Below are 13,847 nucleotides of genomic sequence, written 5' to 3'. Positions count from 1 at the left end.
TTCAATAGAAGGGAGGAAGTGAGGGAATGTTTACACTGTTTTCAGTAATATCCAAACAAATGGCAGGAATGAAGTAACCATGTAAGGAACTGATCCTGTGATAGTGTCCAATTGTCTAGACCTCAAGATAGACAATGGTGGTCTCTCACCTGCAGCGGGGTGATGGTATCTACCTGTGTGGTGATGACTACCTACCTGTGTGGTGATGACTACCTACCTGTGTGGTGATGGTGTCGCCCTGTCTCTTGGCCTGCCCCTCCAGCTGGGCGATGGTGTCTACCTGCGTAGTGATGACTATCTACCTGTGTGGTGATGACTATCTACCTGTGTGGTGATGGTGTCTACCTGTGTGGTGATGGTGTCTACCTGTGTAGTGATGACTACCTACCAGTGTGGTGATGACTACCTACCTGTGTGGTGATGACTACCTACCTGTGTGGTGATGGTGTCTACCTGTGCAGTGTTCACGAATAGCGTCTGACCCTCTGACAAATCCGGTAGATTCACCAACGGTCCGATAGAAGTCTACAACCCACCGGCCCCAGTGTCTGACTGTATATTTCACAATGACTTTGACTGAAGTTGTCATATGTGACATGTGACACTTGTTTGCTGTTTATTGCTGTTTATAAATCTTATGTTTGTTAATAATTTCAATGCCAATTATAAGAGATGTTAAATCTGAAATGTGAGTTTAATTATATTCTATGGGTCCTGTGAATTTTCAACGGGTCAGACAGACATCTGAAACTTACAGGACCCAATGTCCTGTTACTTTGAAACACCATTCGTGAACACTGCCTGTGTGGTGATGGCGTCTACCTGTGTAGTGATGACTACCTACCTGTGTGGTGATGGTGTCTACCTGTGTGGTGATGACTACCTACCAGTGTGGTGATGGTGTCGCCCTGTCTCTTGGCCTGCCCCTCCAGCTGTGTCTACCTGCGTAGTGATGACTATCTACCTGTGTGGTGATGACTACCTACCTGTGTGGTGATGGTGTCTACCTGTGTAGTGATGACTACCTACCAGTGTGGTGATGACTACCTACCAGTGTGGTGATGACTACCTACCTGTGTGGTGATGGTGTCTACCTGTGTGGTGATGACTACCTACCTATGTGGTGATGGTGTCTACCTGTGTGGTGATGACTACCTACCTATGTGGTGATGGTGTCGCCCTGTCTCTCGGCCTGCCCCTCCAGCTGGGTGATGGTGTCTACCTGTGTAGTGATGACTACCTACCTGTGTGGTGATGGTGTCTACCTGTGTGGTGATGGCGTCTACTTGTGTAGTGATGACTACCTACCTGTGTGGTGATGGTGTTGCCCTGTGTAGTGATGACTACCTACCTGTGTGGTGATGGTGTCGCCCTGTGTAGTAACGACTACCTGTGTAGTGATGACTACCTACCTGTGTCGTGATGGTGTCGCCCTGTGTAGTGAGGACTACCTGTGTAGTGATGACTACCTACCTGTGTGGTGATGGTGTCTACCTGTGTAGTGACGACTACCTACCTGTGTGGTGATGGTGTCGCCCTGTGTAGTGACGACTACCTGTGTAGTGATGACTACCTACCTGTGTGGTGATGGTGTCGCCCTGTGTAGTAACGACTACCTGTGTAGTGATGACTACCTACCTGTGTGGTGATGGTGTCTACCTGTGTAGTGACGACTACCTGCATAGTGATGACTACCTACCTGTGTGGTGATGGTGTCGCCCTGTGTAGTGAGGACTACCTGTGTAGTGAGGACTACCTACCTGTGTGGTGATGGTGTCTACCTGCGTAGTGATGACTACCTACCTGTGTGGTGATGGTGTCGCCCTGTCTCTCGGCCTGCCCCTCCAGCTGGGTGATGGTTGTCTTCAGGTTGAGCTCAGTGTTGTCCTGGAGTTGTCGGCGCCGGTCTATCTGAGACTGGTAGGTCTGAGACTGTTGCTGAAACATTGTCCAAAATTCCTTCCAATTACTTTCAGTTAATAACTGCAAACAGTTGTTCTCCATATTAAACTTTACCAGTCCCTGTGAAGGAAAGATCCATACAAATTTGTTTGATTCCTGGCCATTTTATCTGAGATACAGTTACAGAACAAATATAACATGTTACAGTTACAGAACCAGTCAATATCATAACATCTTTGAGTGTGTAAGTGAGTGAGTGAGTGAGTGAGTTTAGTTTTATATCGCTCTCAGCAATATTCCAGCGGAATATAAATAATTGAGTCTGGACAATCAAGTGATCACCCAACTTGCACCCATCCCATTCCCAGTAAATACAATAGTTTAAATATAAACACATCCCCAAACATCTATCATACCTGTACACAGCCATCCAATACACAAACATACACCTTACCAAGGCTTCTTGTTTTTCAAGAATATCTATACACAACAGTAAATGAGTTGGTTATCTTTATAATATTTTACTTACTCGTCAGCAAATAAAACTTGGAATATAAAAATTGCATTTATATCTGTAGAAACATGACTTGACTTTTGGTGTGGGAAAAATATATGTTTGTGTTGTTTATTCTTCATGTGAGTGTACAACTCCAGCACATCAAAAATGAGTGAAATCTTTCACATAGGCAGATAGTCAGACCCCCTTTTTCGTCCCACTGATTCTAGGTACCAAAAGGTAGCATTTCTAGACAGCAGTACACAGTGTGCCCCACCTCCATCTTGTCTCGGAGTCGTTTCATCTCAGTCTTGCCGCCCTCGATCTCGCTGGTGGTCTCGGCCTTGAGACGGTGAGCCTCCTTCGTGTGGCGGGTGTGCTTCTTGTGGAGCTTCTCATACTCCCGCTTCATTCGCTGGACCTGAAACAGATACGTCATCGTAAATAGCGGATCATACAACAGTAATCAAAGACCAATGACTGCCGGGACAGACACGTCAGCGAAAGCAATGGATCACATGACCATCACCCCTGAGGCAGGAGGTGCACTTGTATGAATACAGGCTTGCATGGTTCACACCCAGCAGGATTCATAGCATCCCTTGAACAGTTGGAGATTATTTGCAACCTTAACCAAACATTAAAATACACAAATGCTCCAAGATTAAAACCGTGGTTGCCAGATTAGACTGTGTCAATACATAACCTGCTGCTGCTCGCATCTTTGATTATCCCATGTATTTCATCTATTGCCAGACATTGCCAACTGTGGTTGCCAGATTAGACTGTGTCAATACATAACCTGCTGCTGCTCGCATCTTTGATTATCCCATGTATTTCATCTATTGCCAGACATTGCCAACACTGAAATGTTAACAGTGAAAGTTTCTAACACAACAGAGCGAATGTCAGCGACAGCATGCCGCCTCTTAGATCCCCAAACTGGACAGGGCCACGGGTTTTATGGTAACAGTACCAACAGAGCACATGTCAGCGACAGCATGCCGCCTCTTAGATCCCCCAACTGGACAGGGCCACGGGTTTTATGGTAACAGTACCAACAGAGCGAATGTCAGCGACAGCATGCCGCCTCGAGATCCCCAACTGGACAGGGCCACGGGTTTTATGGTAACAGTACCAACAGAGCACATGTCAGCGACAGCATGCCGCCTCTTAGATCCCCAACTGGACAGGGGCCGCGGGTTTTATGGTAACAGTACCAACAGAAGCTTAATGTCAGCGACAGCATGCCGCCTCTTAGATCCCCAAACTGGACAGGGCCACGGGTTTTATGGTAACAGTACCAACAGAGCGAATGTCAGCGACAGCATGCCGCCCTTAGATCCCCAAACTGGACAGGGCCACGGGTTTTATGGTAACAGTACTTAACAGAGCACATGTCAGCGACAGCATGCGCCTCTTAGATCCCCAACTGGACAGGGCCACGGGTTTTATGGATACCAGTACCAACAGAGCGAATGTCAGCGACAGCATTCCGCCTCTTGGATCCCCAACTGGACAGGGCCACGGGTTTTATGGTAACAGTACCAACAGAGCACATGTCAGCGACAGCATGCAGCCTCTTAGATCCCCAAACTGGACAGGGCCACGGGTTTTATGGTAACAGTACCAACAGAGCGAATGTCAGCGACAGCATGCCGACTCGTAGATCCCCAACTGGACAGGGCCATGGGTTTTATGGTAGCAGTACTGAACAGAGCACATGTCAGCGACAGCATGCCGCCTTTAGATCCCCAACTGGACAGGGCCACGGGTTTTATGGTAACAGTACCAACAGAGCCGAATGTCAGCGACAGCATGCGCCTCTTAGATCCCCAAACTGGACAGGGGCCACGGGTTTTATGGTAACAGTACCAACAGATGCGAATGTCAGCGACAGCAAGCGCCTCTTAGATCCCCAAACTGGACAGGGCCCGCGGGTTTTATGGTAACAGTACCAACAGAGCTGAATGTCAGCGACAGCATGCGCCTCTTAGATCCCCAACTGGACAGGGCCCACGGGTTTTATGGTAACAGTACCAACAGAGCACATGTCAGCGACAGCATGCCGCCTCTTAGATCCCCAACTGGACAGGGCCACGAGTTTTATGGTAACAGTACCAACAGAGCACATGTCAGCGACAGCATGCAGCCTCTTAGATCCCCAACTGGACAGGGCCCGCGGGTTTTATGGTAACAGTACCAACAGAGCGAATGTCAGCGACAGCATGCCGCCTCTTAGATCCCCAACTGGACAGGGCCATGGGTTTTATGGTAACAGTACCAACAGAGCACATGTCAGCGACAGCATTCCGCCTCTTAGATTCCCAAACTGGACAGGGCCACGGGTTTTATGGTAACAGTACCAACAGAGGCGAATGTCAGCGACAGCATGCCGCCCTCGTAGATCCCCAACTGGACAGGGGGCCGCGGGTTTTATGGTAACAGTACCAACAGAGCGAATGTCAGCGACAGCATGCCGCCTCTTAGATCCCCAACTGGACAGGGCCACGGGTTTTATGGTAACAGTACCAACAGAGCCGAATGTCAGCGACAGTATGCCGCCTCGTAGATCCCCCAAACTGGACAGGGCCACGGGTTTTATGGTAACGAGTACCAACAGAGCGAATGTCAGCTTACAGCATGCCGCCTCTTAGATTCCCAAACTGGACAGGGCCACGGGTTTTATGGTAACAGTACCAACAGAGCGAATGTCAGCGACAGCATGCGCGCCTCTTAGATCCCCAAACTGGACAGGGCCACGGGTTTTATGGTAACAGTACCAACAGAGCGAATGTCAGCGACACAGCATGCCGCCTCTTAGATCCCCTAACTGGACAGGGCCACGGGTTTTATGGTAACAGTACCAACAGGCCCGAATGTCAGCGACAGCATGCCGCTCTTAGATCCCCAAACTGGACAGGGCCACGGGTTTTATGGTAACAGTACCAACAGAGCACATGTCAGCGACAGCATGCCTCTTAGATCCCCAACTGGACAGGGCCACGGGTTTTACGGTAACAGTACCAACAGAGCGAGATGTCAGCGACAGCATGCGCCTCTTAGATCCCCAAACTGGACAGGGCCACGGGGTTTTATGGTAACAGTACCAACAGAGCACATGTCAGCGACAGCATGCAGCCTCTTAGATCCCCAACTGGACAGGGCCACGGGTTTTATGGTAACAGTACCAACAGAGCACATGTCAGCGACAGCATGCCGCCTCTTAGATCCCCAACTGGACAGGGCCCGCGGGTTTTATGGTAACAGTACCAACAGAGCACATGTCAGCGACAGCATGCATGCCTCTTAGATCCCCAAACTAACTGGACAGGGCCACGGGTTTTATGGTAACAGTACCAACAGAGCACATGTCAGCGACAGCATGCCCCTCTTAGATCCCCCAACTGGACAGGGCCACGGGTTTTATGGTAACAGTACCAACAGAGCCGAATGTCAGCGACAGCATGCAGCCTCTTAGATCCCCAAACTGGACAGGGCCACGGGTTTTATGGTAACAGTACCAACAGAGCGAATGTCAGCGACAGCATGCCGCCTCTTAGATCCCCAAACTGGACAGGGCCACGGGTTTTATGGTAACAGTACCAACAGAGCACATGTCAGCGACAGCATGCTGCCTCTTAGATCCCCCAAACTGGACAGGGCCACGGGTTTTATGGTAACAGTACAGAGATACAGTACAACCAGAAATTATTGAAAAATATAAAGATTGTAATTTTTAATATTTTTTCGCTCATTACTCACGTATTAAATGTGAATATTAGCAGAACATAACTCCAGATTCAAAGACAGGTGAACAGTTAGTATTTTGTCAAGTCACCATGGGCAGCAATGCAGGCTTCAATGTGGCGGGGCATACTACTGATCAAAGAAGTTAGAAAGTTACAAATGTCCGGACCACCTCTTCTTTCATTTCAGCAATATTTGTCAGATTTTTCTTATTGACACTTTCCTTCATAAGTCCCCAAACATGTTTTATTGGATTTAAGTCAGGGCTATAGCTTGGCCAATCTAATAATGTCATATTTTGGGTCCGAAACCAGGCCTGGGAATGCTTTGAACGATGTTTTGGGTCGTTGTCCTGCTGGAAAATCCAAAAATGCCCATAGAACACGTGAGCAGATGGAAGTAAATGTCCCTCGAGAATATCTGTGTACCGCTCACTGTTCATATTCCCTTCAAATACACTCAGGGGCGTTGCCCCTAACACAGATATGCCACCCCACACGTTAAATTTCGGACTGTACTTTGGGCGCTGATACAAAAGTTTTTCAGTTTGTTTGGTCCAGAATTTCAGTGTATTAGGAAACAGCCACACAGAACTTTCATCTGAGAAAATCACATTGTACAAGTTAAAATTTCTATGCTGTAAGCACCAGTTCAACATTCGCTCCTTTTGTTCAGGTCTCACGATCGGTGATGGAAATTCCTTGACTTTTCTGCCAACCCATTGCATGCAGCTCAGTTCTAATTGTCTCCTTACAGACAGCCACAGTTCCTCTATCAATCATATCCAGCCTTAAGTTTTCTTAAGTTTTACTCCTTCGTTTGTTTTTAGAAACAAGAATACCAAGCCGCCTCCTGTCACCGACAGTCAGTTTTCTGGGCCTACCTGCGCCTCCATGGTGCTCAATGCCATATCCATTTGCAATATTTTTCCAAACACGATAAACAGTGGACAAAGGGATGTCTGTTCTACTTGAAATCACTTTAGCTGATCTGATGTCCTTGTTATAATACTCTAAAATCAACTTCCTCTTCTCTAAATCATCCATACTGAGGATCACTGAATATGTCGTCTGCTAGCAAGTAAACAAAGTGGGATAACTCTTCACAAACTAATGAAAAAGGATTAACAGAGTTGTCTCTCTTGAATGAAACCAAGCACTTGATAGCTGGTCAAGGTTGTTTATACTAGAAATCCAATTAAACATATTCCTAAAGTTCTCAATAATTTCTGGTCATACTATATATGTGCGATAATGGTGACCGTGTACCTCGTTGCTGAGTTGAACAACCTGCGCCACGTACTGCTGAACAACCTCGTCCCGCGTCCGACTTGCCTGGGTCAGCTGTGACTTCATGTCCTCAAACTGCAACAAATTCAACATCAACATCGATGCTGGCACACTTGTATGGCAAAGATTGAGTGACTGTTTCAACAGTAATAGAGGAAAAACCAATGCGTGTGAGTTATTGTCAAAGTTGTGACACCATCATGTACAACTCTTTCAAGACTCACAAGCACTGACATAGTAAATACAAACTAATGACCACTGTAAGCATAAAGAAAGAATTCTGTGCAAAGTCAGTGATACAAGAAACGGAGAAGGATGCTATGATGCACCAACCTTCCTGTAGTGTACCCACGTCTGTTCTTGTGTTCTAGCGCCGTGTACCCATCTGTGTATTCTTCTGTTGAAGCGTCATGTACCCACCTGTCTGTTCTTGTGTTCGAGCAGCGTGTACCCACCTGTCTGTTCTTGTGTTCGAGCGGCGTGTACCCACCTGTCTATTCTTGTGTTCGAGCGGCGTGTACCCACCTGTCTGTTCTTGTGTTCGAGCGGCGTGTACCCACCTGTCTGTTCTTGTGTTCGAGCAGCGTGTACCCACCTGTATGTTCTTGTGCTCTAGTGTCATGTACCCACCTGTCTGTTCTTGTGTTCTAGTATCATGTATCCACCTGTCTGTTCTTGTGTCATGTATCCACCTGTCTGTTCTTGTGTTCTAGTGTCATGTACCCACCTGTCTGTTCTTGTGTTCTAGTGTCATGTACCCACCTGTCTGTTCTTGTGCTCTAGTGTCATGCACCCACCTGTCTGTTCTTGTGTTCTAGTGTCATGTACCCACCTGTCTGTTCTTGTGTTCTAGTGTCATGTACCCACCTGTCTGTTCTTGTGTTCTAGTGTCATGTACCCACCTGTCTGTTCTTGTGTTCTAGTGTCATGTACCAACCTGTCTGTTCTTGTGTTCGAGCGTCGTGGTCTGGATGTTCAACTCCTTGTCCTTCATCTCCAGCTGACTCCTAATGGCTGCTGTCTCATGCTCCCAGTCTCTCCGTTTGGCCGTCAACATGATGTCCAACTGTCTCATCAGCTCCAGCAGCTCCTCCTGACACGACGACGTCAATCCCCCTCCTGGTAACCTAGGTAACACGATAGTGTAAAAATGTGACTATCACCTCCTTGCATTATGTCAACTCCCCCTTCTGGTAACCTTGGTTACACAGCTGTTTGCTTGTGTAACTGATACACAATGCTATAATAAATTAACGAACAGCTCCTGTCATCAACTAATTGTCTTGGCAACTTCTACCTCCTACACAAATCAGACTATCAGCTCATGATGACATTGCTTCCCCCATCCATATGTCAACACAGAGCAAAGCATTGTAATAATGTGCTTATTGGGCTGCATAATCTATGAAAAACACACTTTAAGATTCTGCATGGGTGGGTGACATAGATCAATGCTCATGATGTTGATCGCAGGAATGTATGGTCCAGATTCAATTATTTACAGACTGCTGCCATATAGCGGGAATATTGCTGTACGCTGCATTAAACAACAAACATACAAATAAAGTTAACACTGTTACATAATATCATACTGTAGCAGATCTATCAAGCTTCATCCAAAACAATACCACAAAACATCATTATAAATTTGGAAATGGAGACAAGTACAATAACATACTGGTACTTTGTAACTTACTTATCCTTTTTTTGCAATTCAAGCCAGAGACCAGAGAGTTTTTCCATTTTGTATTCTCAGCTCGAATATACACCCAAGACCATCATCTGAAACAGAAAATATTGATTGTGGATTCTTTGTTCGAAGCCACATTTCACAAAAGTTCAGCTATATGTGTCTGTAAATAATGAAGTCATCACAAGCAATCCAGTGACTGTAAATATGAGCATTAATCTATGTTGTCAGGTGATAAACTTTGTGAGATATGTGCCAGTCCACTATGTCACCTCTCAAACTAACAATGGTTGTAAAAGTCACAACACTGAACAGACAGGAAAAAAACAGACTGATGCTAAATGTGCATGTACAAATAAATGTTATAGATGAAATTCATGTACTCCATAGCACCATAGCAGTGATATTTGCTTAACATGTCTGACTCTCCCATAACATTTCATATGCATCTATAACCCTTCCCTGTAATCAAAGATGAAAAACTGTAATACAGTAATACATCAGTGAACAAAGAGTAGACACATTTCAGGGATTACACTCAAGAGTATGGGTAATCTGATTAATAATCAAGTAAACACCTAATCTTTGAACTATTTAACCTATTTACAAGCCCCTATTTACTCAATCACTTAAATTAATTAACATGTGATTAATCACACTTAGCAGGAGTCAGTAGTTTTATAACACTTAATTCACAAATATGCAAGTTCACAGGCAAATAATTAAATCCACCAATGAACTGTATACAATCTATCAGTGATGAACTTTGTGTAAATATTATGAATGATGAATTGAAATTATTCTTTTATGATGCAGGACATTTCAAAACAGAAAATTACAGCTATAAACTAAGCTTAGTTTCACCACTACCTCACATAATATCTTTTCATCACAACCTCACCGTGGAAATAATCCGTTCTGACTATAATATTCTATTTCGAGTTTATCAAGTAAACGTGGGTCCAAGACAACTAAATTCAAGTTAGACCCACATTCTGAGAAGAATGCCTAACCTTTGAGTTCAAGCATCATTTTGAGCATGTTTCAAATCCGAATAATATCCCCTAAAAGTCCGCTAAACTGTATTTTACTATATGGATTAATCTTCTGACACTGAAAGTGATTGATTATTCAATTTACGACATCAACTTACAAACATGTTACTGCTTGTTCCGGCTGGTTTCGGAAAACGTACAAGACACAACTAAGGTGTATTTGCAAGATTAGGTAATATCTAAACATACGGGAGAGAAGTACATTTTCGTTTTTTAAAGCCAATATCGCCTGTCTTTAGTTTTATCCCTAAAACAAATAAATAGTTAGTCTGTCATTCAAAACTTCCGAATCTCCCGGGCTCAGTTTGTAAATACAGCCACAATCTGGATGGTTTCCGCCGGATATAACGTTTTGTACTACTAAACTAAAACTTATTTCATAATTCTACAATTTCGTTTTGCATTGATGAAAAATGCTCACACATTTTATAAATAGTTAAATGAAATATTTTACTAATAAAGAAATGTAATAATTTTGGACAAATTATTCATAAAGCCGAAATACATGCATAGTGGTATATAATGTTTTATGAATATTACTACTGCATTAAAATTGTTGATAAGAATATTCTGGTTGTAAACGGATATCCGGTATAAGTTGCACCTGCGTAGTACATTCTGGTTGTAAACGGATATCCAGTATAAGTTGCACCTGCGTAGTACGTTCAATCACATGCTAAAGTGATGTTGAAGTGAAAATTACGATATTTGTGGTTGTGCGGTTTAAAAATAAAAGAATTATGTTGCTTGTCCTTGAAGATAAGCACAAAGAACATCTTTCTTTTCTGAGCGATGTCAGCACCGACGGTAATATCTTTCTCAGTTGTTTTTTTAGAAGGGGGCGTGGCAGAAATATACATGTTTGTTCTGAAAATTAATAATCAGTGTGATAGTGAGCCCATGTTGAAAAAAGTAATGACCGTTTAAGCTTTACAGTATCAAAGTGCGTTAAATATTTCACTTGTCCTATATGTTTCGTTGCAAGCTTAATTTTTAAATCTTCATCACATAAATTTGATTCTTTAATGATTTTCTTACATTTTCAGTTGTGCAAGAATTCTGCAAAATAAGTTTGAATTTCATAAGGAAAGGAGCTAACCCCAAGGTGTATCAAAGTGCATCACGTAAGAGATTCAGATTTTGTCTCACATGTAATTATAATAGCCAGATTATCTGAATGTGAGCCCTTTTACTTTCATGAAATAGCAGTGCTAGATGTTGGGACCTTGACATTTCACAGACAGTAATCACAAAGTCCTTCTTACTGAATGAGACACAGATCACCTCAGCCCCAAGTATTCAATATCTGTCATCAGTGGTGGATCACTCAGAGTCACCAGTATGTGTGTCTTCTAATTTTGCAGAAAAACTGGAAGTTAGTCCCGAAGTGGTGAAAAATGGGGTTGAGGGACTGATGTACCTTCTCACTGAGGGCTCCAAGTTGATGGTAGGTATCCACTTATAGAGTTAAAGAGCAGAGTATTCTATTTTTGGCCAATTAGCTCTCGCCTGTAAGTATGCATGTCATGATACACCTACCTTATACTACCAAACATGATGCTAAATTTGAACTAACTTTGTAACTATCTATTTTGAACTTCTCTGTGTTCCACATTGCCCAGTTTTCGAGAGGTTGCAATTGTTAATTTATATTTATTGTTGTAATATGTAGCAAAAGGTATAACTAGCTGAATTAGTTTTTGTGAAACCCCACCTCACTCATTCTACGGATCTGCTCTTCAGCTGAATGAAATCGACTTCCAAGACTCCATCATGTGTCTGGGATTCAGCGAGGAGATGCAGCAGGCGATCCTGCAGGTGTTCCTGGACAACCACAGGGAGGTCCGAGCTACCTTGGCAGAGATGGCCATGGACCTGCCCCACTACCACGATCTGGAATGGAGGTTCGATGTTCAGGTAGGAAGTTAGCGCAGTGATTGTGTGCCAGGCTCTGTTTGTTTCTAGTCTACGTCCGCCATATTTGTGAGCCATGTATGAAATCGAATCATTTCTAAGAGTGTATTCATGAAAATAATGTAACAGTGTAGTCATAGTATTTGTGTAACAATATGACATGTGATCATAGTAACAGGGTCACAGTGAATCATTTTGATACTGTAAATAGTGTAACAATGTTGCAATGGTAATACTGGTGTCCATGTTCTGCTCCATTGGGTGATCATGTGATGAAGGACAAAATGGCTGCAGTCAAACTTACATGATGGGAGTAGAGCATTGTGTGGATGGATTGGTCTGTTAAGTTTTGTTAGCCAAGTTTAACAAAACGTCTTGCATTTAATGACTAAAAACAAGTATATGTTTTTATTTGAATTATCTTTTGCTATTTGTTTATTGCTACAAATCATGTTGAGGATAAAAAAACTTGTGTTAATTTTCAAACAAATGATCATCTATCTTGAAATTGCAACTGATTGCCTTCAGTAGCATGGATCTTGCATGAGTTGTCTCCCCTTATTCATTGGGCTAGTTTAAGGTGATTCTGTCTAATATTAGGGAATTATGAGATTTGAAATACATATAATACATATAATTCCATTAAGGAAAGCATAAAAGAACAGTTATATAGAATAACATGCATGAAAGAACATGCAATATTTGTTGTTTTGGGGGTTGTCATATCTTACGTAATGGGGACAATATTTCCCACATTTCATTATTTTTTTTTGCCTTATATCATGTTTGTTTGAGCTAGGAATAAAGAAACACTGCAACATCAAGATAAGATGTGAATCATCTTTGAGTTTTTAAATGCATATATGAAATAGTGTATTTATTATTGCAGCTTGCATCTCGATCGTTACGGAGACAAACTACTCCCCAGATTCTGTGTAAACTTCACCTGAAGGATTGTGGGAAGGATGAGAGACACGTGATGATCACCGATCCCGTCAATCTTGTACACATGACCAAGGTTTTAGATGAAGCATTACAAGAAATGAAGTCACCATATTGTCGAAGAATTGTGCGGAATATTAAGTGATTTTTCTGTGTTGTATTATAAATTTTGTATATATTGCTGATGAGATTCTTTGTTTGTGAAATGTTTCTAAGAATCAGAAATATTTTGTTTACAAACATTGTGAGTTCCTCTTGTTCCATTTAAACAGTGCTTGGCTGTGATGTGATGCGACCGACAAAATGTGCTGGCTCAGGACGTTATGACTAGTTTTCTCAAATACTTTGCAAAAAAAGTAATAATTAAAAAGATATATGTTCAGGCTGTCTCAACAATAAGTATGAACATTTGGATGAAATAAATAGCCTGTATGCGAGACTTCTGTGCACTGGGAATGTTTCTTTGAACTACTTCAAAGAGTTACCTCCCTTCCCATCCAGTTTATCTATTTTAAGAAAACCCACAACAACACAAAATAAGAAATATGTTTAAAATTATGCTGAGAAATTATGGGAAGGGAAGGGGGTCATTGATTTTGTACATGACATGCAGGTGGGTCTCTTATTTTGTCCATAAATTTTAGTGTGTGTGTGTGTGTGTGGGGGGGGTCATTCACATTTTACATGCTTCTCCATAAAATCATCATCACCCCACCCACCCACCCCCTAGCCATAAATTATGAACGGTCCCTTAAAACCCATACTGCATATATAACATGTGTTAATTTGACCACTTGGCTTTGTGAATT

The 13,847-nt window shown here is 43.0% G+C and overlaps 2 protein-coding genes across 2 annotated transcripts in view; one reads left to right on the top strand and one right to left on the bottom strand.

Moving 5' to 3' along the window:
- The window catches only part of LOC124288089 (centrosomal protein of 63 kDa-like), a 69,283-nt gene extending 58,788 nt beyond the window's left edge, over positions 1 to 10,495 (bottom strand). Inside the window, exons 1-6 of the mRNA XM_046724655.1 lie at positions 10,281 to 10,495; positions 9,134 to 9,219; positions 8,375 to 8,564; positions 7,417 to 7,512; positions 2,676 to 2,819; positions 1,804 to 1,938 (exon numbers count right to left, since the gene is read on the bottom strand). Coding sequence (XP_046580611.1) covers positions 1,804 to 1,938; positions 2,676 to 2,819; positions 7,417 to 7,512; positions 8,375 to 8,564; positions 9,134 to 9,180 — 612 coding nt within the window. The 5' untranslated portion in view covers positions 9,181 to 9,219; positions 10,281 to 10,495. The remainder of the gene's footprint in view (positions 1 to 1,803; positions 1,939 to 2,675; positions 2,820 to 7,416; positions 7,513 to 8,374; positions 8,565 to 9,133; positions 9,220 to 10,280) is intronic.
- A 336-nt stretch (positions 10,496 to 10,831) lies between these two features.
- LOC124288096 (COMM domain-containing protein 2-like) lies at positions 10,832 to 13,548 on the top strand. The gene is made up of 5 exons (XM_046724663.1): positions 10,832 to 10,989; positions 11,229 to 11,306; positions 11,547 to 11,629; positions 11,926 to 12,099; positions 12,986 to 13,548. The coding sequence occupies exons 1-5, from the start codon at positions 10,923 to 10,925 to the stop codon at positions 13,181 to 13,183; spliced, it is 600 nt and encodes a 199-aa protein (XP_046580619.1). The 5' UTR covers positions 10,832 to 10,922; the 3' UTR covers positions 13,184 to 13,548.
- Positions 13,549 to 13,847: the final 299 nt, after the last annotated feature.

The sequence above is a fragment of the Haliotis rubra genome, unplaced genomic scaffold, assembly GCF_003918875.1.
Source record: "Haliotis rubra isolate DU_JTF1 unplaced genomic scaffold, ASM391887v1 Scf411, whole genome shotgun sequence".
Taxonomy (NCBI): Eukaryota; Metazoa; Mollusca; class Gastropoda; order Lepetellida; family Haliotidae; genus Haliotis; species Haliotis rubra.
This window is presented reverse-complemented; position numbering and strand designations above follow the sequence as displayed.

Excerpts from the sequence above, each read along its gene's own strand:
- LOC124288096 (XM_046724663.1), top strand. The coding sequence starts at position 10,923 with ATGTTGCTTGTCCTTGAAGATAAGCACAAAGAACATCTTTCTTTTCTG. Across the intron at positions 11,307-11,546 it reads GGTGTATCAAAGTGCATCAC|AAAAACTGGAAGTTAGTCCC; the intron begins GTAAGAGATTCA and ends CTAATTTTGCAG. Across the intron at positions 11,630-11,925 it reads CTGAGGGCTCCAAGTTGATG|CTGAATGAAATCGACTTCCA; the intron begins GTAGGTATCCAC and ends TCTGCTCTTCAG.